General features: G+C 51.9%; 1 protein-coding gene across 4 annotated transcripts in view; it reads right to left on the bottom strand.

Moving 5' to 3' along the window:
- The window catches only part of DAAM1 (dishevelled associated activator of morphogenesis 1), a 56,857-nt gene that overhangs the window by 19,164 nt on the left and 14,448 nt on the right, over positions 1-23,245 (bottom strand). For 2 of the 4 annotated variants that reach the window (XM_086461967.1, XM_086461968.1), the window contains exons 3-14: positions 11,748-11,819; positions 9,205-9,299; positions 7,034-7,367; positions 6,457-6,567; positions 6,235-6,338; positions 5,735-5,801; positions 5,274-5,391; positions 5,010-5,148; positions 4,466-4,524; positions 3,953-4,140; positions 3,324-3,632; positions 3,102-3,209 (exon numbers count right to left, since the gene is read on the bottom strand). In XM_086461967.1, the coding sequence (XP_086318093.1) occupies positions 3,102-3,209; positions 3,324-3,632; positions 3,953-4,140; positions 4,466-4,524; positions 5,010-5,148; positions 5,274-5,391; positions 5,735-5,801; positions 6,235-6,338; positions 6,457-6,567; positions 7,034-7,367; positions 9,205-9,299; positions 11,748-11,819 (1,704 nt within the window). The remainder of the gene's footprint in view (positions 1-3,101; positions 3,210-3,323; positions 3,633-3,952; positions 4,141-4,465; positions 4,525-5,009; positions 5,149-5,273; positions 5,392-5,734; positions 5,802-6,234; positions 6,339-6,456; positions 6,568-7,033; positions 7,368-9,204; positions 9,300-11,747; positions 11,820-23,245) is intronic. The other 2 variants (XM_086461969.1, XM_086461970.1) reach the window with 1 other exon arrangement.

Below are 23,245 nucleotides of genomic sequence, written 5' to 3'. Positions count from 1 at the left end.
GAGGGCTCCTCATGCATCAAGGTAGAGAAAAGGCTCGTTACAAAACCTCCCCCTCTCTGCCCCAAACCAGCCTTATCCCTGCCCCTTTCCCTCACACGAGCCATGATCCAGCCTCTGCTGCAGGATGGTGGTGTAAGAAGGAGTAGCTTTGTACCTGCTGTCACTGCTCCCACCAACATTCCCCACCCCTGACGCCCCTGGCCCCTGCGCAGGTCACTCTCGCTCGCGTGGAGAAGCTGGAGGCTTTTTTTCTTTCATCCCTTTTTGGGAGATGAATTCTTTCCCTGATTACTGCTAAGCCCCTGGTTCAACTACACGTATTTTTTTCCACTTGGCCCTGGCTCTTTTACATCACTCGCCTCTGCAGAACCTGCCAGGACTGCCCCAGCTGTGTCACCGCCACTTATCAGCATCACTCCCAGCCTCTTCCCCTTGCAGCCTCTCAAAACATCTCCAACGGAGGTGCAGACCCCTGCATAGCACATCTAAGCCCTGATGGCCCTAGAACTGCTTTTCTCCATCACCGCATGCAGGTCCTTAAGCAGCCACTCCCAGTCCTCCTGAGCCCTCATGCCACAGCCTGAAATGCAGAGCTCCTGCAGGTTTTTCTGTTACATCTGGCAAGATTGGTAAATGCTGGTATCACACACGACTGCGGGGCCGAGCTCTCCGCCGGGGAGGGGGACACCTGCAGAGCTTTGGCAGGGAGGAGGGGGGAGGATACAGGCTCTCCTGACAGCATGGGGCAGGGATGCTCCCAGGCTGAGCCCCAGGAACCCCATAGGCCTCCTGTCCTCCCCACATGGAAAGGGCCTTTCCTGAGAGCTGCTCAGCTCACTTTATAGCCTGCCTTTACATCCCAGCCTGTGATGTGGGAAAAGCATTTAAAGAGATGCTTAAAATTAAGTATACCATTAAGTCTTAGGTCTGTGCACTACTTAGGGATTCCCAGGGACTATGGCAATAAAAATAACCAAGTCCCATCAACAGCAGCCCCACAACAGCTACTCATGGGGGATCTGAGAGCTCTCTGCAGCATGCACACCTCTGCACGCTGCTCCCAAACCCTGCTGGGGTGCCAGCCACAGCGATGTACTACCCAGCCACACAGTTCCAGAGCCCCATTTGCTCGGGGGCACGGGCAGGCAGGCAGCCCCCGACGGAAGACAAGTGAGAGGTGCGATCACCAAGGAAATGATTTTCAACCAAGGGCTCAAGATGGGAAGCAGAGAGGACAAATCCCTGCTCCTCCCCTGCTTGCTCAGAACAGAAACCAGCTTTTGCTAGAGCTCAAAAACGCTGCAAATTATTAAGGCATTAGTTCATCTTCCTTCCCCGCAGGGACAAGCCATTCGCACGGAGCTCCCCCAGCCCCACAGCAGATGTGAAGTGCCCCGTGGTGCATGTGTTACATCAAGGAACGCATCTAACCTCGTGTGCTGGGGTGTGCACGGCAGCTGCCTGCAGAGCTGTGCTGCTGGCAACGCCCGGGCACACAGACAGGCACCCCGTCCCCACGCCGGGACTGCAGCAGGGGCACCCTGGGGACTTGCAGGTGAGCAATCACACGCTCTCAGGTCCAGGTGAATGTGTCCCGTCACTTAACTTGCACAAAACAGTGCTACCACGAAGCCTGGATGAGCCGCAAGGAGCTTGCGCGTCATGCCCCCAAGGGTGGCTCCTGCCCCAGCAGCATCTCACAGGTGAGCTTTCACCTCCTCTTTCCCAGTCTCCCTTCCAGATGCTCTCGCAGCATCTTCTGCCAGTCTCACCCCAGTCCCTGGCTCCCACGTTCAGCTCCCTTTTGGTCCTCATCCTGTTTGGGGTGAAAGCCTGTGTCACAGCGCTCCTTGCAGCATCTCCCCCTTCTTGCTGGCCCTGAACCTAACCAGCCGCTTCACCCAGCAGGATCTCGGCCAAGCCAAATTATTTTTAAATTCCTGACTGGCAATAATCCACAGCACACCTGGTGATTCACAGATTTGGGCAGGCAAACCAGAGGGCAAACTGTCCTGCTGACACACCAGGTTTCTATTCTTGCTTCCCTTCCATTTCCATCTCGTCTGCAGACATGCCCTTCAGTAGGCATGAGTCAATCTCCAAAAACATCACGGGAAGGAGCCAGCGCCATGGTCACCTATTCCCAAATTCCCTGGCAGTATGTACTTCTGGCAGGTTACTCTTGATATTTGCCCTGCTTTAATCTGCCCTGATTTTTCCTTCAATTAGCCTCTGGAAGAGATTAAACTCTCACATTGCCTAAGGAGCTTATGTGTCGGGTCCACTTCTTCCTGGCACCACCCCTCTGCCTGAGCCTGGCAAGAGTGTGACAACCTGTCCTCTCCTCGCAGCAATGCTGCCAGATGTTCAGCAGGTGAACATGGCTTTTTCAGCCTCTCTCCTTGCTTTTTCTCCTGCCTTCTTGAAAAACTCATTGCTTTTGCCCATTGTGGTCCTGCCTGGGGTAAAACAAGTGTCTAATTTTCTTTGTATGCTTTGATGCCTTCCAAACTGGGGCCATATTGCTTGAGCAGGAGATTAAAAAGCAGAGACTTTTGCCTGCAGTGTCATTATTTTGGTTTGGGATTTGCTTTTTTGTTCAAAGCTCACATTTTGCTCTGGGCTTACTACAAAAATAAAAGAAGAGATCCACCCACATGGTAGATGTGGGCAAAACTCAGTCCTTCTTGGCCAGAGAGGGATAGAAATTTTCCACCCAATACGGAGACACGAAGCAGTTTCTCTTAAGAGTGATCCAAAAATATTACACAACTGTGGCCACATCTGGGGGCTATTTTCATACATTCCCTGTCTCTTTTTTTTTTGTTTGTTTGGTTTTTTGGTGATCCATCTTCATGACACACGTGGTCAGGTGCATGGGCAGGGGTGAAATCAGGCACACCAAGCCGTAAATGGCCACTTCAACGCAACGGCACTGGCATGCAGATGAGAGGATAAAGCAGACCTGGCAGTCTGGCAAACACAGCATTGGTATGAAATAATGACAGGAGATGTGTTTGGAGACCACGAGTGACATGGCATGATCTCGTCACGGCAGGGCCTTGTCCGGATCCCCGCGTGTGCCCCAGGCCAGCCGTTACCTGCTGTCTTTGGTAGGCGGAGAATGTCCTTTCCAGGTCTTCGAGGTCCAGGATTTTGAACACTTTTGCATCATCTATGTCAGTCCACACGGTGCCTGCCAGCTTGTTCTGCAAGACAGCAGGAGCACTGCAGGTTGGGGGTCCGCTGCCCACGCACCCTTACATCACCAGGTGGCCATCCAGCACCTCTGGTTTCCCTGCCCGAATTATTGCCCGGCTTACCTCTGGTAGCTTGGACCAGTTGAAGGACTTGAGGGCGTTTGTTGGCTGTGGGATGCTCTTCTTCTTGAGGGCCAAGCCCAGAGGCGCTCCAGGAGGAGGCATCACCCCATCCAGGGGTGGGGGGCCGGGGGGAGGTGGGGGACCACCTGGAGGGGGTGGTGGTGGGGGAGGCGGTGGGGGACATCCCCCTGGGGGTGGCGGTGGTGGTGGAGGGGGAAGAAGGGATCCAGGAGCCGGAGAAGGTAAAGGGCCACCAGGAGCTCCTGGTGGCAAGGGAGGTCCTCCGGGGCCAGCAGCACAGATAGCTCTCTGGAAGAGAAAGAGGAGGGGAGACTGGTCATATGGAGCCAGGTGACACCACCCAAGAAACACCCCCATGCTGATTTTTAATTATTTTTGCCAACATTTAACCAGCATAGGAATCACTCAAAGGTTTCAGGACTCCTGACTGAGGTCCGGTGCAGCTGCAGAGGCAAAATCACCCCACCACCAGGGATGGACATCTTGGTGGCCCTCCCAACAAGCACCTTTCTCAGCCCTCTGTGCACCTCAACCTCCAGAAATCACCCCATGGTGTTTGCAGGGGGTTTGGGATTGGGCCACAAGAAGGAGGAGGTTTGGGGACTCACCCTGCTCATTTCGTGGAGCTGCGCCGTGAGATCTGCCACCTGCTGCTTGACCTGCTTGTGCTCGCTGGACTCCTTCTCCAGCTTCTCCTTCATCTTGTTCAGCGTCTGCATCATTTCTTCCTTCTCCTGGGCCTTGGCATCGCACTCCCGCTCCTTCTTCTCCAGCTTCTGCTGAAGCTCAGTGTGCTCTGAAACAGCCCCATGAAACCACTTTTGGGTGACAAACACTCCCTTTTGACAAACAGCAGCGCACGGGGGACTAACCCCCACGCTGCCCTGCAGAGAAGAAAAGGGAGTGTGTGCTGTGCCTTAACACCCCAGCCAGAGCCTCCCCGAGAAAAAATGAGTGTCTGCTTTGCTCATGGCCTTTGTAAGCGCCATAGCGTGATATTATCTCAGCTATTCAATAAAGCCTGCAGAGTCCATCCAGCTAAATACATGTATATGTTGCCCATTTAGCTTACTGCGCGTGCTACAGTTAAAGTTAATGCTGTATATCTCTCCATCACTCACCTTTTCGCATTTTTTCTGCTTGCTCTTTCCACTGTTTCACTTCATTTTCATTGACTAACCTAAAAGGAAAAGACACGTAGCACGTGAGACAATCCTACAGCAGTGAACAAGTGACCATCAGCAGCAAGAAACACAACGGAGCGAGTCTGGGCAGTGGAATTTAAGACGCTCAAACTGGTATTTCTAACTCCTCTGCTCTGCCTCCCCCCCAGCAGGGTTTTGTGCTCTGGGATGTGGTGCTGTCTCCACAGCTCCAGGGATGCTGGCTTGTCCAACCGAGGAGCAGAAACATCACCAGGTGACAGTAAGTGATGAATGAGGAACGGTGACAGCAGCAGCCAAGGGAAACAGCTCACTGAGGCCACAGAGGCTGAGCTTAATTCGCCTGCGCATTGTGCTTAAGAGGTCACAGTGATGCCAGCCTGGCAGGGACAACCCCCTACCCTGTCCCTCTCGCCTGCTGGCACGGGATGCAGCAAAGCCACCGCAGCTCGTATTGGCGCTGCTCAGCAGCCAGCCCCGGGAAAAACAGGCGAGCACTTACATTCGGACAACATTTTTAATATTGAAGTTTTCCAGGGGAGTGGCGTCAGGGTCCTGCCCTTTGTCACTCTGGATGACGATCTGCTGCACGATCCTGTCGAGCAGCAGCCAGTACTGGACAGTGTTGCCGCTTCTTTTGTCTGGAGGGGAAGGAAAGGAGAGAGTGAGGGGAGCAGCAGGGAAGTCACTGCCGCTCCCGGGGAGGAGATGTGGGCTGCAAAGCTCCCCGGCAGCCGTGGGTTTCCTTGCCTCCCCCGGGACTCACAAGGCATTTGGAGACAGTGGTGCAGGATAGACATAAAGTGCGGGTATGCCTCGGTGTGCGTCAGCCTCTTCCTCGTCAGCTCGAACATCTGAGTCGCACTTTTGGTGTCGATGTGGACCTGCGGATGGCAGCGAAGCGAGGTCAGGCCACAGGACCGGCGACGGCACCACCTGTTTGCCAGGCCATTCCAAACTCCACAAGCCATCCCCACCCCACGCCTGATGGGCAGGCAAGCCCCACTGTCCTGCAAGGGGCAAACGGTGCTGGTTGGCAGCCAGAGGAGAAAAGGGATGAAGCACGCTGTAGGATGGAGGTTGCAACAGAGCAGGGCAACAGGAGACAGATTTCCAACCTCCAAATTTCATCCAAAATACTGCACTTGGTCCCAGGCCATGTAGGTGCTTTTAAAAGGAACTGTGACATCGAGTGCTGGTGTTTGCATCAGCAATGTTTGTACTCACCAGCTCAAATCTTTTGGCAAACTCCAGTTCATCTTCATTTCTAAGCATTTCAAAGAAATCTAAGTGCCTGAGGAAAGAAAGGGAAAAAAAAAAAGACTGTTAAAAGGCAGGTATGAATGTGACAATTAATAAATTGCAGGCAGCCAGTCTGGCAGCAGCCCAGAGACAGGCAGGACTTGAAACATCAACTGTATCTTCAGTCTCGAGATCGCAGTCATTACAGCCTGTCCAAGGAGCTTTTTGGGATGAGAAGAGGAGGACAACTGCTGGCAGCATCATTCAGGCCCCTGATGGCACATCCTTCCCAGCTCCACCCAACGTCAGAATGCAGCAAACCCACGCCAAGCTTTTCCCCTCCCTCCCTGGTGACAGCAAAGAATTTCCTCAAGAGGGGCGAGTCTAGACCCACACTCTTTCCCCAAAGGCCAAGTCCAGAAACCAGAAAGCAAGGATGCAAGGCAAGGGCAAAAATAGCCAGTGGGCTGGGGGTGACTACTCACCTGTCAAGAGTTGAATTTTCATGCTCTCTTAATTTATCAATGACTGGCTGGATCCCGAGCATGAGAAATTCGTATCTCAGATGGAGTCTGAAATCCAGGCTTTCCTGCAAGGGACAGTTGTGGGGTCAACACAGCAAGGTGCACATCCTCAGAAACCTTACTGACATAAAACCACCCCAAACCCACCAAAACACCTCCCATTCCAAGAGCCCTGGCGCTCACCACGCCTGCCCCCTGGCTCAGGACCGCGTTGATGAAGGACATGATGGCTGTCTTGAGGCTCACTTCATCTCGATACCGCCCCGTGCTCTTGTCCAAGTCATTGATCAGCGTCTGCCAAACACACAATGTCAGTTAAACGCCTGATGACAGCCCCAATGCTGCACAAACGGCCAGGGGATGCATGTAGGAACAACTCCTCGTGATGCTCCTACAGACCCTGTAGCAACCTGCTGGTGCTGGATCATCAGCTGCTGCCTGCTGTAACGCAGCCCACCCCAGCGCCCAGTTCAGCTAACACCAGCCCATCCAGATGTGCTGCAGCCTTGCAGAGCTGTGATCCCAGAGACCCTGCACAAGCAAGCTTTTTTTTTTTTTGAGGGGGTGCTGCCTTAAATAACTGGTTCCTCACTCTTTCCTCAGCTGCAGATCTCATCAGACACGGTTCTGAGGTATCCAGAGTATCCAAGCTGCAAACGGCCATAATAAATCATTTGCAAATGGCATTTAGATATCCAAGAGGAGCAAGGGACAAGAATACCAAATTCCGGGAGCCAAGGGCAAGTTGAGACCCACCTACCTGAAAACGAGTCCGTTCGCTGGCGTATTTCTGGTAGTGCAGCATCGCCTCCAGTACCTTTTTGTGGCCCCCGGGAACCAGGCACACAGCGCCCATGATTTCCAGCACTGCCACCTTCGTCTTAATATTCTCCGTGCTCAGACTCTGAGCGATTACGTTAATACTCTCCGAATGGGCCAGGACGTGAGCCCGGCCCAGGGAGTTGTTCATTAGTGCTTTTATACATCCAATGAGCGAGGTATGTATGCGAGACTCTGCCGTCTCATAGTCCATGCTTTTGAGAAAGTTCAGAATACACGACAAGCCATCCAGGTCGATGAACCGGGTTACAAACCTGTCAGAAAGAAGGTCTTTAGCTCCAAACCCAAACGGTAAAGGCCCCTTTTACCTTCACACAGGGCTGACTTGTCTGTTGTTGTAAACCCAGGATGTATTTTTCCCTGGATTTTGGATAGCAGAAAGCCTGCAGGACTCCTATGGCCCAGAGACAGAGATGGGGTTGCAAAAATCAATTTAATTGGTGCACGGTAGCGTAGGCAACCAGGCATCATCTGTACAAGGTTGTCCAGAGCTAGGATATTTGGGAGAGGACCAGCTAACCCAGTCATCAGCACAAGTCCCTGGGTGGAGGAGTTTGCAGCCACACTACTGCAAAACCTTCCCAGTCCCCAACCTGAGTCTTAAATCTCACTCGCTTGGGACCGGTTTTGCACAGGGCTGGAAGAAGCTCCCGAGCCCTGGAATCACCTCCTGGTCAGCCACAGACACCCCAACATCATGCGAGCCCATATCCATGATGCCTGTCAGACTGTCTGCCTCCTGCTACCTCTCCTGTCTCACCATTCACATCCTTCTCCTCCCTTAGGCACATCCCACCAATTTTAAGGGATTTCTGATTTTTTATGACGACTTATAATGCCGCTAAATAGAAAGCAGACAGCAAACACACAGCAGTGCTCCAGGCAGATTCACTAGAGCAGGCAGACATAACACTGCATGCTGCTCAGGCATTTTAGGACCTCCCTGCCCGATGCCATCCAGGCTGGGTGTATTCTGGTTTGGCAAAAGGCACGGGCTCGGAAAGCAAATGAGCCAAGAACATCCCAGCACTGGGATGATTTTAATTCGAAACAAGCCATGCTGATGCGCAGCAACAAAAGGGGTAATTGCAGGCTTGGGGAAAACTGATTTCTCTGCTTCAAAGCCTGCTCTTCTTCCAGCCAAAGTCAATAGGAAATTTGATGTTCACTCCCCTGGGAACAAAAGCAGGTCCAACAGGTAAAATTGTCTATAAAGCTTGTTGGATCCTTCTGGCTTCCAGTGAGAGAGACTCACAAACCACTTTTAAGTGAAAGTTTCATGGCTGGGTACCAGCCCCGCTCCCAGGCGACTGAGGGGAGCCAGCACCCAAGATGTCAGGGTTCCACAGAAACTGGGTGCTCACCTTTGACCCTGGGAATTTCTTACCAAGTACCACCACCAGGATCATTGCAAAACAGAAACGGAAGAGGGGAATGCAATTACAAGCAATAGCTGTTTCTTCCATAATCGGACCAGGTCACAAAACATTTTCCCATCAGAAAATGTCGACCTGAGGCATCTTAAAGGTTTTGCAAATGTGTGCATGCACACTCCAGAGAAACTGAATTTAGGAAAAACTACAGACATCCAGAAAACGTCCCACCCTTTCTTTATCCTCCCCATCAAAACCTCCTAGCAACATTAATTTTTTTTTTTGTGTTTCATAAAAGCCTGAAGATTCATGTGATTTTATTCCTTTAAAATGTGCAAGAGAAGCTGAAGTTGAAACAAAGGGCTTGGTTGACCAACAAAAATTGGATTTTTTTTTTTTTTTAAATTCAATTTGGAAGGAATTTTTACAGTCTGTTCCAATGAGAACAAAAGCAAATTTGAAAAAAAAAAAAAAAAAGTTGCCTGATTTGCCTGAACAGACGTGAAGGTCCTGGTGGCTCTCAGACACTGAAAGGACCGAGGAAAAGCAACAACATGACAAGAGGTGAATTGAAAAAAGCAAGTGGCATTTCAGGGTCCTTGCCTCCCTCGTCCTGAGCAGGGCCCGTTTATATTTCTATTTAACCCCCCCTCTGCCAGAGGACATGAATCAAGAGCCGTGACCGCGGCGATAAAGCCAGGAAACAGAAGGGAATTGCCTCATTGGTTTCGTCCGCAGTGCAGTCTTCAAACTTTCGATTGTTTTATTTCTCTCCTCCTCATCTTCTTTTTCCAAGGCGATCAGTGATTTTCTCTGCAAAAGGAGAAAGGCCGGTGTGAGAGGGGAGGTTTCCCTGCGAAACACGTGCCTGAGCAGTGGGAGCACCCGCTGCCTCGCCGAGCCAAGCCGTGGGGACGGAGCCGGGACCTTAAACTGACTCTGGAAGCCTAAAAGTCCAGACACTTACGGCAATCACAGGACTTGGGAAAAGGAGGAGTGAGGAGAAACCCTCCACGGTCTGCAAGGAGACGGCTTGGACTGGGGACAGCACGGTGAACATGTTGCTTTAGGCTGAAAGTGCTGCCCGCAAGCACCCAGACACCTCGCTAGCACATGTAAAATTAAGCTGCGAGTGTTCAGTGACACCCCAAACCAGCACTGGCTTTGGAACAGTGTTGCTGATGGCCTTGCATCTCCCCAGCCAGTTGGGTTTTGTTTCAAAGAAGTGGGAAACAACCATCGGCCAGCGCTGAGAGAGGCTGCAGGAACCCAGTGCCCTCTTTTCCAAACCGGTCCTCACCCCCCAGCAAGCCCTGGCAAGACGCTGGGCTTTACTGCCCCAAGACAACCTCGAGAGGACACACTTAGCATCGTCCTGCATGATCATTAAGTTTCAGAGTTAACGCCCTGCAGGTAGGAGTGGTGTCATCCCAAATTGCTGACCTGCAACACATCCAGACAAGCCCATGCTGGAGGGTGCTCATGACTGTCCCTCTCCAACCCCCAGGCTCAGAGCAGCGAGAGGGAAAGGCTGCAATTCAGGAAAGCATCCCAGCTCTGGATGTAAACCCTGGCACATCCCCTACAACCCACAACCCTCCAGGAAACGCACTTTGTAAAAGGGAGAGGTAAATAAGTTCTTCACAGTATCCTATAAGAAAGTGTCTGTCTCAACCCTGCTCAGAGATGCTGCAGGTGACATCTGGGTGATGTGAATCTTGATGCGTTTCCAGAGGACGATCCCAGGGCTGGAGGGGGGCTGTGAGGATGCAGAGGGCTAAGCCAACACTAACTGCGGGTCCACAGAGGGAAGGTGCGAAATTGGGGCAGGAGAGACGGAGGGGTCCTCTAGCCTCCCCTGGTACCCATGCGTCCCAACAGGTACCCATGCGCCCCCGCAGAGGAGGTGGGGGGCTCAGCAGCCTGGAGGGGACGGGATGGTGCATCCATGCTTGGGGGCAGCCAGGTGGGTCCTGTTGCTTGCAGGTCTCCCAGTGCAACCCACCAGCGTGCATCTGGGTTGGGGACAGGGGCTGTGTGCACGGGATGCCCTTGGCATCTCCCACACTGGATTTTGCTGTCAGGCTGGCACTGGGGGCCGGGACACTGGCCCCTGCGGCTCTACTTGGGTCACACGGCTGCCTGCAGCCCCACGCACGTACGGGGTACGGCTTGCTCACCCCAACTCATGCAACCAAGACTACAGCTAAAGCAACACCCTGGGTGCTTCCTGCACCATCCGATGGCGCTGGGCTCTCAGAGGTGTCAGGGTGAGCCCTGCCAGCACTAGCCAAGGCTAAAGGAAAAGAGGGAGGAAGAGTCCCCGTAGATATCAAGAGCTGCGCTGAGCCCCGCATTTAACCCAGCTCCTCTTCAGCACCGTGTCAGGGAGATCAAAGCCACCCTCCAGGCATCTGGCAGGCTTTGATCACAAGCTCTGCTCAGGCTCAGGGCTTCGACCGGCTGGCAGCCTGTGGCCAGCCCCGGTCATCCCTGCCTTCCCGGAGGGGAGCAGCACGCTCCTTCCTGGCTCACCGCCCCCACTCCCTGTCTCTGTCCCCACTCCCCCTATCCTCCCTGTCACCCTGGCCCCATGACAGCATGGCAGACATGGGTGGGGGGCATGGGAAATTATGCTTTTCTCTTTTTTGTTTTCCATGCTGCTCCCATCCCCAGTGCAGCGGCCACAAACCTCAGCACCTTCAGCCTCCGAAAGGAGGAGTGAGGATGGAGGGGCTCTGAACTGCGCAGCCTTGCGGGAAACAAACTTATTTCCTACAGAAAAGAGCGCTATTTCTGTCTCACCTGGCAAGATGTCGACAAGAAAGTATTTCATAAAATTACATCTAAGCACACTGGCAGGTCGGGGCAGGGGGGGGACACCCAGAGCCACGGCAGCTCCATTGGCCCTTGTGGGGTGGACAACCTGCAGCATCATGTTCTGCCACGGCTGCCCGGCACAGAAGGGTGCCTCGGGTACAAGACTATAGCACTGAGCAATCAAACGAGGTCTTCACAGCCTGGTGGCTTTATACCGAAACCTGCTGTTTGCCATCCATCTCACAGCCTCCCAGGCCGGGGTGAGATGAAATGCAGAGAACATCTCCACTTTACCGCTCTATCTGCTGGTCTAACAGGTGATATTGCCTCAATAAACAACACTTGTCACCCTCTTGGGCACAACGCTGGCTGTGCCGCAGACTGTCACCGCTGCGCTGCTGCCCCATATGGGGTTTGCAAGTGTGTAGGGAAACTACTTACAGCAGCCATTGAATTCAGCTGATCGATATAAAACTCTGGCCAGCTGGTTGCTCCTTTATTTTCTTCCTGGTCCTGGAAGGCGGGGAAAAAGTGAAACAAACACAGCAGATTAGTAGAAATAGCGTTAATATCCCCTGCCCTTCATGACCAACCACCTCTGAAGCGCCCTTGAGCTCCTGCATTACTTTTTATCAATATAAGCATGACTTTCTACATTCTGAGCTCACTGCTGACAGCTCCAGCTATGAGAATGTTACCTGATGAATTGAACTAGCATGTTTTATACGTGATCTACGTTACACCATCTGCCTGTGACCAAACTCTGTCCCTGTGATACTGCATCAGTCTTGTGGTTATCAGCTTCACAGAAACCACACTGAAATTTTACATCCAGATTTCTTGTGTACCGACTCTACAGTGCCCTTGAAGTTTTGGCTGCACAGCCTTGATGAATGTGCTTTTGGGGAAATAAAAGAGTCTCTTACAAGTTATGAAGAGTGAATAAATGTGACATGAACTAGGCTCTACTCTTGAAGCAGGACCATGACTTACTAAGATCCTGAGAGAGATTCCAGGCACCACAGACAACTCCTCTGGGGTCTTCCTTAGTTGTTAGGAGGGAATATGCACCTGGCAATGTCCCCTGTTAAAGGATGTTACCCCTGGGCCCATGATCTGTGACACTGAATGATGCACAGCCTCATTTAGTCATCCTAGTCTACAATGCCCTGCATGTGGCGGGACTCGCAAGTGGTTTTCAGATTCTACCATGTTCTTGTAGGACGTGACTGAAGGACCTCTGAGCCCAGCTCAGGCAAGTAACACTGCATGTCCCCACGGACTGCTTGGGGCAAGTAGGAAGATTTTGAGGGAATACTTCAAAATCATCCCTTTTCCCCACTGTATTTTCCTAAAAACTCACATCAAAAGAAGAAAAAGGATTCACAGCAGAAATGCCACACAGGTCTAGTTACTCGATACTACACAAATTCCAGGCATCTTCCCTCACTCACCATCTTCAGTTCACAGCCAAACTTGCTGCACAGCTTTTCCCCCTCTCTAACTTTAAGAGATGTTCGCAAAGGTCATCCTACATCGCAATCGCCTGTGACGGTAGGAGCTGGACAACCTAGTCCTCTGCTCCCACGTCTGTGCATGCAGACAACTACCGATCCTCCGGCTGATTTCAGCAAGCCCAAGGAGCACAGTCCCAAATATTTATCTAGGTTCAAGAGGCATACACGGGAAATGTTCGTGCATCCGAACTTCCTAAGCTGCAGTTTGCCAAGATGAGAAAACATGGAGTCAGTGGTAGGTAGTTTGGACAGGACCCAGTTTCCCCACAAGCAGTGCAGCCCGTCCCTGCAGACCTGACTCTTCTCTGTGCCTGACTCCAGGATGGGGACAAAAGAAGTTTGTGAGCAACAAGGGACCTGGCAAACCCTCAGGCATCTCCTGTGACATGCTGAGGGCCAAGAGAAGCTGCTCGTCCACCCTCATGGCCATCTCCAGCCCTCTCCAAGGGGCCGTGATCCAGCCTGGCAGTAACCAGACTGCCCCGAGCAGCTCTCTGTGATGGCTGCCCATGCCCTCAGGCAGGCTGCCCACTGACAGATGCACATCCATGAGCCTCACTTTTTTTTTAATCTTCTATAGATCTGGTCAAGTTTAAAGCAAATAAAATAACTTTCCTGAGCAAGAAGACTGCATTCAGACCTCCCTGCCCTCTGCTTTAACACTTTGGGTTGTTCTCCCCTCCTTCTCCTGCCAAGAACTGAGGTTTCGAATGAAACATTTGATTAACCTGTTGTCCACATTTCTTTTTTTTTTTTTTTTAGCCAAGCGGGAATCAGCAAAGAGCAATAATTTTTCTGAGATGGTAGAAAACAAGAAAAAAAATCTGTCCTACCCACGCTCGTGCCACACTTAATAAACCTGAAGGAGGTCTCACTGCCTGCCTCTGCATGGGTGGATGACCATTCATAGTCATGCCCTGACAATTAGTTTTTGCCAGCAACAAATAAAATCATCCCCATCCTGTCCAAATAGTGCTTAAAAAAAAGGAGAAATGCTCATCTGCTGGCTAAGCATGCAACACCCAGCCTGATGGGGAGAGACAGGGATGCCTTTGGTCTTCTCACAGTCAGGAAAACCGGGATCCACTGGCTCCTCTCTGCTTTCCCCTCTCCTGAAAACTCACCTCCACCAAAGGCAAGAGGATGGAGGGGCAGAGACCTCTTGTCATCCACTGACAAACAGACTCAGTGAAGCAATCGTCTCCAAATAACCCAGGGACCGTCTGGCTGTCCATCCTGCTGCATTTCTGGGACCACGTGCAGGGACTGTCCCCTGCCAGCATCGAGTCTGGCCAACCAAAGCCATGGCCAGGGGCAGGTTTCCGCTGCAGTGGGGGAAGCCCAACGCCTTCCCAAGGGGCTGGGAAGAGAACACCCGCTTGGTGTCTGGTCCCTCAGAGCTTCCCACTGCTGGACTGTGCAGAGAAATACCTGCCATGCCCACAGGAATACCAGCAGCCGGTGTGTCCGCTCACACAAGGCCTGCTGAAAGACATCCAGGTTGTCAGAAAGATGCTCAAGGTAATAGAGAAAGTGTCAGGGGGCTTGAGAAATGGGGGTGCAATTTATATTTACAAGCAGAATGGAAAGGCAGAAATTACACCACCACTTCCTGCACAGCCAAAGGAAGGTCTGCTTCTCTTGAGCAGGGTGGGAAGAGTGTGATATTTTGCAAAGTATTTGTCACTCCAGGATAACAGGCCTCATTTCTGCAACCTGTGGGTTAGAGCTGTCAGTTGATCCCAGGCGGGGCAACCACCCCCTGGGATGCAGGGTAACTGCCCACAGCCAACCACCAATCTGCAGAGCATCGCTTGCATGACCTTCCTGCAACCAAAGGGCAGTTCCTTGGGGCTAGCCCTATTCAGTGCTGCCCACCCGTCCTGCTGGATGACCCCATGGTTCCTCAGTGGTGCCCACGCAGCCGGGGTGAGGCTCAGGCCACCTTGCTGCTCGGTGATGATCCCGTCTGCTTGGTGACAGATCCCGTCTGACAGCCAGGTCTTTCTGGTGTCTCAACTCACATCTCATGCCTTCCTAAAGGACACTCCCATCTGCTCCTGTGTGCCAATGCACACCCCTCCCTGGTACACACAGCCATATACAGCACACCATCTATATATGCACTAGAAAAAGGAGAGAGCACATATATGTGGCAGAAGAACTGAAGAAGATGCTGGGGAGTGATGCTGGGGAGCTGTCATGGTTTGAGGCTGGGCCGGCCACTAACGAATGACAGATGCTCTTTGTCAACCCCTCTCCCATCCCAAAAGGGAAAAGGAGAGAGAGACAGAGAGAGAGTTTATGGTTTGGAAAAGAAAACTAAACCAGCTTTAATGAAATAATAACAATAAAAGAAAAGATAATAATAAGAATAAGGAAATAATGAAATATATACAATATGTACAACTATATACAAAACCAATACTGAACTCAGCTCCCCCCACCCTGATGACAATATGTCACCACCACACTGCAGGGCTGGCACTGGGGCAGTCCCAGGCTGGACTGGGCAGCAGACAGGGACGGGATGCAGGAGCTGGACTCAGGCACTAGATTCAGGGGTGCACAGATCGGGATCAACGACAGAAGAACAGACAGAGTCCTCCTCAGACATCGACCATCGAAGAAGAGAGAGTGACCCTCGTGATCTCTCAACTTTACACTGAATATGACGTCCATGGGATGGAACACTCTGTGGGTCAGGTTTGGGTCACTTGTCCGGTTCGCTCCTCCCTGCAGGTGTGACCCTTTTCACTCCCGGCACCCCAACACGCAGTACAAGATTCAGCAGTGACCTTGGTCGCTACAAGAACAAGGATCAGCAAGGGCCTCTCTGCATCCCATTCCTTGGTACCGACTATGAACATCAGGGGTTATCACTGCTGGGAGCAGTCACTGTCTGGAAAAACATGCTGCTGTTTCAGTGAGTGCCGTTAGTTAGAGGAGACTTAACTGAAAAGTTAAAGCACTAAAAGAGAATTAGTTCTGATTTAGCCCAAGCCAGGACAGGAGCCACAAACCCCATGCACGTCTGCCAACTCACCCCTCCAAACCATCCTACACCCTGCCACAGGAAAGCTCTGCACAAACCCTGCAAAGCCTGCAGGCACATATTTTGACTTTCCCAGCTTTTCTGCCCTTTAGAGACTGGCATGAAAACAGTGCTCCGGGGGACAGCGGATCGGGGGCACCCACGTGTGCCTTGAACATCGTCCAAAAAGGGACCAGATCCTATCACCTCGTGGAGATGTCACTGGAGGTCCTCCCCATCACCCCAGGGTACCATCAGCACCTCTTATAAGGAGCATGGCTCTCCCACCAGCAGTGACATCAACTGGGAAGGGTGGCAAAGTTCCCACCACAGCACAGCACCAAGAGGTATCCAGATGCACCCAGCCAAGAGATTTGGTCAGGGAGTACGATCCATGCTGTAGAATGGGATGGGAAGGCAGAGGGGCCGGATCATCCCATACCCCAGGACCTTCCCGCGTGGTGTGAACACCTGCGAGGCAGGCAGGGATCCGGACCTGCTGCTCATTTAGGGTTGAAAAGAAGCAGCGGAGCAAAAAAACAAAGGTCTCTGGGGGGTGGAGGGGAGGCTGAACAACAAAATTGGCTAAACTGCTCATTTATAATTAACGTGCTGCATTATAAATATTTCCCTTTGCTCGGCTCCCTCGGGCTCTTACATTTCCTCCCTGAAACCCCCAATTTAGAGAGCACTCTCAATTAAGTGCAGCAGAACCTCATTAATTCAGATGAGCAGCGGGGCAGGCTCATCAGAAAGCAGCTTCCCAGGCAAAAGGGGACTGCACAATAAAGCAGGCAAAGATCAGGGCACGGGCTTCCCTTGGCTCCCTGCAGGACGTTGCTCAGTGGTAATTACTGTGGCTAATGGTCTACAGCACACTGATAAGTGTCCTTTAGTGCATTCGGTGGTGAAGAAATCTCCCGACAAAGTGACAAGCCCTGAGGGAAGTGACTCACAAGGCTTTGCTCAGAAGCAGGAGGAGGGAGGAACCTCTTAGGGCACCACGGGCTGAAAGGGTGAATTTGTAAAATAGTTTTCCAGCACCCAGGGTGGGTTTTGGGGACGGGAATTTTGCAGCCTGCCTTTGACGAGGGATGCCCAGATGTGGAGATGAGTACCACCAGCATCGGCTCTCCAGGAAGCTCCATCACATCCTGCATGGCTGGCACCAGGGATAAAAAACATCTCCCAGTTTCTTCTCTGGGCTGTGTTTAGGTCTTTGCCGTGTTCGCTCTCTTCTCAAGAAGCACAGAAGCGAGGGCTGATCCGAACCCCACTGCAGTGCCGTGCTGCGGCTCACTACGATCTGCTCTTTTAGAGGCAGGCTGTCGGCTGTAATTGCACAGGGCAGGGATGGGTATCCCTTCTCATCTGTAACATTTACATCAACATCCCTCGCTGTCCTTCAGGAAATGCCCCGACAGACACACACGTGCTCTGCTGCAAAAATAAGGAAACGCCAAAGCTGTGCAGCCAAGGGCAATATTTGCCCTGTCCCCTCCTTCATTTCCCACGTGCTCCCCCCAACACCCATGTCTTCCTTCCAGGGACCTGGCAAAAATACAAATCACATCAGCTGTGGCCCCGGCACCACTGCGCCCTCTCCTCGCCTCCACCGCCCCTCCGTCCCTGGGCTCTGCGCGGGGCTGACGGATGCTGCCGCTCGGCTGTTTCGCGCTGCGGCGGCAGTGGCGGGGGGCTGTTGTGGTGTGAAACTGAGGCACAAGCTCCATCCCCTCCGTCGGCGCTGGGTGCCGTGGGGAAAGCAGCATCCAGTCAAGATACCTCATTAGTGGGAGCTTTTCCAAGCAAAGGTCACCGATCTGCCAGCTCTAGCCATCCCTTTGCTTTTCCCAGGGAGATTTCACACTCCCCAGCCCTGCCATGTCTTGGTGACGAGGCTGACACTTCCACAGCCCACGTGCCTCCCCCTCGGGGTGGCAGCAGCTCCCACAGCCAGATGTGCCCTTGTTCTACCCAGTGACCGTACCCTGGGAGACCGGGCAGCAGCAGAGAGGAGGTGGTGGCTCAGCCAGAAGTGGCACGAAAGCAGTTTGCAGGCTGGTCTCAGCCGCATATGGGCACCATTATTTACACCTGGAAGGTGCATCTTCATGAGCTGCTGCCCCTCTGACCTCCAGGAATGCAGTCACTAGGAGCAATGCACCCTCCTGCTTGCAGCATGTCCCCATGGCAGCGGGGAGAAAGACGCCTGTGAAGCTCCTCTGCGCTTTGTTACAGCCACTTTACTTCCAAATCAAGCTTCTGCCAATGTCTTCCAGGTGTCCAGCCTGTGGGCAACATCTCTGATCCAGCAGCCTCCTTCCCACACTTGCAGCCTGTGGTGATGGTGGTGGATCTGGAGCTGCTCTGCGATAACTGAGCCCCAGAGGACGGCTGGCTGGGTTCCCCAACCACCTGATGTCCAACACACCAGGTTACATCCTTCAAGGTGAAACCAAGGCAGAAGAAAGGGCTGGCTCACAGCAGCCAGCTCCAAGCAAACCCTGGAGAGCCCTTTAGCGACAACGCTTGTGATGGTTCACCTCCCTCCGGGCACCACCTGCAAGGCTGGTCTGCCCCAGAACTTCACACCAGAAGAGTCACAGCAAGGGGTTAAAACAGAAATCCTCTTCAGTTGGCACCTGCTGCAAAAATAGAAGCAACCCCCTTCATTTTTTACACATCCTCCAGATGGCATTTTTATTTTGCAGTGTTCCCCACCGCTCCTTGCTGCTCCATAATGGCTGAGCAAGGGAAAGCTGGTGGCAGCTGGCAGCCCACCGTGTTTCGGACATTCCCCCCTCCCTTCCTGCCACAGATCATCCACCTGGATGCTGTTTGCAACGTCAAAAAAGAAGCAGACAGAGGTGCGGATGGGTTTGAAAACTGAGGGGTCTGCAGCCTCCACAGAGATTTAAATCCAGCCCAGCTCCGCTGACATGCCCAAGCCATTGCCAGGCGTGTGTTGGTGGAGGTTTTGGCCCACCGTAGCCCTCCGGGTCTTCCTCGTCCCTCCAGCCACTCAGCTCCCCCAAGTATCCCTGCAACAAAACCTGAATGATGCAACTAAAGCCACTTCTCCAGGGAGCAATGCTGCAAAGGGCTGTAATGTCATCAAATTCTCCCCAAGCTGGGATCTCGGGGTCTGAACCATCCCATCCCAGACCACTCTGGTTTTCTGTATGGTAACAATTCCTATACCCTCTCCTCTACAAATAAACACATGCCCTCTTGTATGCTTTTCCTAGGCTTTAAAAATTATGCTCCCCATAAGCAAATATAGCATGACCAGATGCCTTTCGTAGTCAGCTGGTTCATTGTTTGAAAAGCTTCGTTTTAAAATCCAAAAAGATTGCTAACAGATGCATTTTTTGGCCAGAGAGGGAGAAAAACCTCGCTTAAACAAAAGTGTGTTGTGATTGGAACTAAAAAGGGAATTACCTTTAAAGATAAAAACTATAAACATTCCCTATTGAAAAATACCCCCAGCCATGCCAAGAGCCCGTTTCTCTCAGTCAGCCTGAGAAAATGACACCCGAGATGATATTTCAACCTGCTGCTGCAATAACAGCAGGTATGTCTGGATGCTCAGGGGCCATGAAACGTTTCTCACCCATCCCAGGTGACCCAGGAGCATGGCAAAACGCCGAGCTATTTTCCCTCCTTCCCTTGCATGCCATATTTGTCAGCTTTTGCCCTTAGTTCTGCTACTGCAGCTTTTTTGCTTGATTTTTTTTTTTTTTTTAAATTGTGGGTTTTTTTAAATGAAGGAAATAGATGGAAACACAAGCCCCGTGAATGAGCTGCAGGACTGAGCTACAATTGGAAGAGCGAGCTGGAAAGCAAAGCTCTCTGGAGGGAGCGGGTGGAAGGTGCAGTTAGAGAAGAAAGAGCTTGTCTGGTCGGGAAAAATAGTATTACTGGAAAGCCATCACTCGTTTCCCTATTTATCACATTTTTCCCCATTCTCCCTTTCAAAAGTACCATCGCTGCCTTCTCCTAATGCGAAGGGATCCTGGTTTTATATCTGATGTCTGCCGAAATTTTAGATGTAACCTGTGTTTGCCAGGGACAGCTTCACGCTGCTGAGCGCTACGCACCCAGCGTTAGCAATGCCAATGGGTTTTCAACCCAAGTTTAAAGACTGCAGCATCACTTGGCAGCCCTGCAAGTCACTTTTCCCCTACCCCAGCTTTACAGCTGCTCAGAGAGCTCAGCTGAATCGAAAGGGAGGGGGGCAGAGCCAGACTTCATATTTGCATGAGCTGGTTTTCACTACAGATCCCTTCCACCTGGTTCTTTATGCTGAGCTTCTGCCTGCACACCCCTGTATCCACCCATATTTTGAGGCTCATAAAAATTCCCCAGCGAGCTGCTTTAATAGCTTGACGTTACGTATATCGGCTGGCAGGAGCCAAACCTCCTGTAATTAAGAGGTGCTGCAGAATAAGTGCAAAGTGTTAATTATTAACTTCCTTTGGAGCGTGGCCTCCTGAGAAGCCATCCTGAGTCAGCCTCTTCCACTGAAGCAAAACCCTAGCCAAAGAAACGGTAAAGCTGGAAACCCTCCTGCTTCCTCCCTGTGCTTCCGAGCCATATCCTCTCCTGGAGAGCAGGGCCAGCAGGGAGTGAAATATTTCGGGATGAGGTATGAAACGAGTCATCATCCAGAAATATCACTTCTAAAAGCAGATTCCATCCTGCTGTTAATGCATCTCCACCTTCACATTTCCCTGCTTTATTACAGCCATAGAGGGGGCTGAAGACTTCAAAGAAGGTCTCTCCAATAATCTTTAAATCTCTCTCCTGACCCGAGAGCTGCACGGCTGCTGGATTTAATGCAGACATCAGTTCCCCCTCGGGTTGCTGCCGACAGACTCACCAGCCTCCATCACAAGATGCTTTTTATCTTTCTGCCCCCTGCCCTACCCTGAGCATCACAGGGTGATGCAGGTGGGATGGGACTGTGAGGAGTTCATTTAGTGCAACTCCCCGTTCCCAGCAGGGTCAGGGCTGGGATCAGACCTAGCATCGCTATGGATGGAGAATAAGGGAAGACAAAACCGCCACTCTGCCAAGCCAGTACTGTGGGCTGGGATAAAAACAGCTGCTTGCAGGGCAGAGAAACCAGGATATGGGGCTGCGGGCCAAGGGGAAATATTCCAGGGAAGGAAGTATGCCTGGGGAATAGCTGGTTTTCCCTTATTCCCTCCCAACAAGCACTGCCAAGGCCAGGTGCTGCCCAGGTCCTGCCAGGTCCCTTTCCAGCACAACCGAGCACAACAAAATGTCTCATTTTGGTCACATTGTACCAAATCTTGCCCATCGTGGGAATATATAAAACATGCAACAGCTGGGATGCCCTCTAGAGAGCCGAGTACAGCGAATGATGCCGATGGCAAAGCAGAAGTGCTAGACACGGCACGCAGCAGCAGGGAACATGCTGAAAGGACAGATATTCAGATGCCTTCTGTGCTGCACACACCTTTGCCGTCGATGGAGGCAGGGGAGTGCCCTGTTCGCGTGGGCTACAGCCACAGCGTAAGATATTTTGGAGCCTGGCAAAGCAGATTTTCAAGGAAAGCCCCTGGGAGAAGGCTGGGCAGTGTTTCTGTCCTGCCTCGCACTGCTCTTTTGAGGGGGAGCTTGTTGCAACTGGTCTCAAACTGGACTTTCAGACTCAAAGTCCGACCAAAGTTGTCCGACTCTCAGCAGCTTGTTTCCAACAGGAGCCAAAATTGGCAGCAGAGGAAAGAGCAAAAACTGCTCAGGGCACAATTTTGGATCCTTGGTAAGTCAGGCAGCTGCCTGCAACTGATGTCCATCTTTGCCAGCCCCCTGGGACCCACCAGGTGAAACTGGATGCTACCAGCATCTCAGGCAACAACTCACTATCAAACACAGACAGGCCAAAGGGTTTGGGCGCATCCTGGACTGCCCCAGAACACTGCCACTCAGACTGCAGCCAAAGCAGGGAGGTAGGACCAAGGGGGTCTATGTCTTCAGCTCCACTGCCCCGGCCAAAACCCAGCCATGGCTCTCAGCTGGAGAAGCCCAGCCCCTCCTCTTGATGCCAGGCTACCATGTAAGGGATTTGTCCTCAGAAAAACATAGGTGCATGAGTAAGATTTACCAGGAGCTGATGGGACAGCTGCCAATATCTCTGCTGCCTACTGGTCCTCATCACATAGGAGCAGGACTGCCTAGAGCTTGCCATGCATAGAGAGAGACATGTTCTCCAGCTGACACAATTCCTTGTTTCCTCCACTGCTGGAGCCTCCATTGATACAATCTCACTCACTTTTAATTAAAAAGCAGGAGAAAAGCATTCATCTCCAGCAGCACATCTCCTTCAGAGCAAGCAGTGGCACGTATGCTCTGCAGCTCACCAAGATGGCATCACAAGTAGGGAAGAAGTGGCTGAGAGCAGCCAGAGGAACAAGGACCAGAGCAGAACAGCAGGCAGGATCCGGCCTCGGAGGGGCACCTGCTCCTAGGACCTCTGGGGATGCCACAGGGCACTTTTGTGGCTCTTCCTTCAACACTCACCGGGAGCAGGGAGTTTCTCAGTACGTTTTTTAAAAACCTGTGAGCACAAGGAGGTGCTGGAATGGGAAAGAGGCACCATCAGCCCTATATAAACCCTTCCTCAGGAGATTAGATAGCATGTAATCTCCCCTCACAGTAATAATGACATGGCTTTGCTTGATTTAAGGCTCTGTTGTTCCCCCTTATCCAGATGCACCGGAGCACAGCACCGCTTATCCGACAGGCAGTGATGAGCGAGCATCCCCTGCCCATTTTCTTGTTGATTCAGACCAGTGCCTATAATTTGTTAACATCTCTTCTCCCCTCCGATTTAAATCTCGGGCATAGCAGGCCTCTGTCTAACAATAATATAGGGATTTCAGGGGTATTTATGAGAGGCTTAAAACTTAATCCTACATGAGCAAGGTAAGCCTGCTCTTGGCCTAAAACGCGGCTGGAAAATCTGGTGCCATTGCTACAGCAGGAGAAAAGAGGCATTAATGGCAGCAAGCGCCCTTTGAGTGGGGCCAGGCGACCGCCAGCACTGCCACACCAACTCCTGCAGCCAGGCTAGGGGACACAGCAGCGAATTTGGGAACTGAATCACAGAATAGTTTGGGTTGGAAGGGACCTTTAAAGGTCATCTAGTCCAACCCCCTGCAGTGAGCAGGGACATCTTCAACTAGATCAGGTTGCTCAGAGCCCCGTCCAACCTGACTGTGAATGTTTCCAGGGATGGGGCTTCTACCACCTCTCTGGGCAGACTGTGCCAGTGTTTCACCACCCTCATCATAAAAAATTTCTTCCTTATCTATTCTGAATCTACCCTCTTTTAGTTTAAAGCCATTACTCCTTGT

This window comes from Leptosomus discolor, chromosome 3 (assembly GCF_034619465.1).
Source record: "Leptosomus discolor isolate bLepDis1 chromosome 3, bLepDis1.hap2, whole genome shotgun sequence".
Taxonomy (NCBI): domain Eukaryota; kingdom Metazoa; phylum Chordata; class Aves; order Leptosomiformes; family Leptosomidae; genus Leptosomus; species Leptosomus discolor.
Note: the sequence above shows the minus strand (reverse complement) of the source record. Positions and strands in the feature narration are given on the sequence as shown.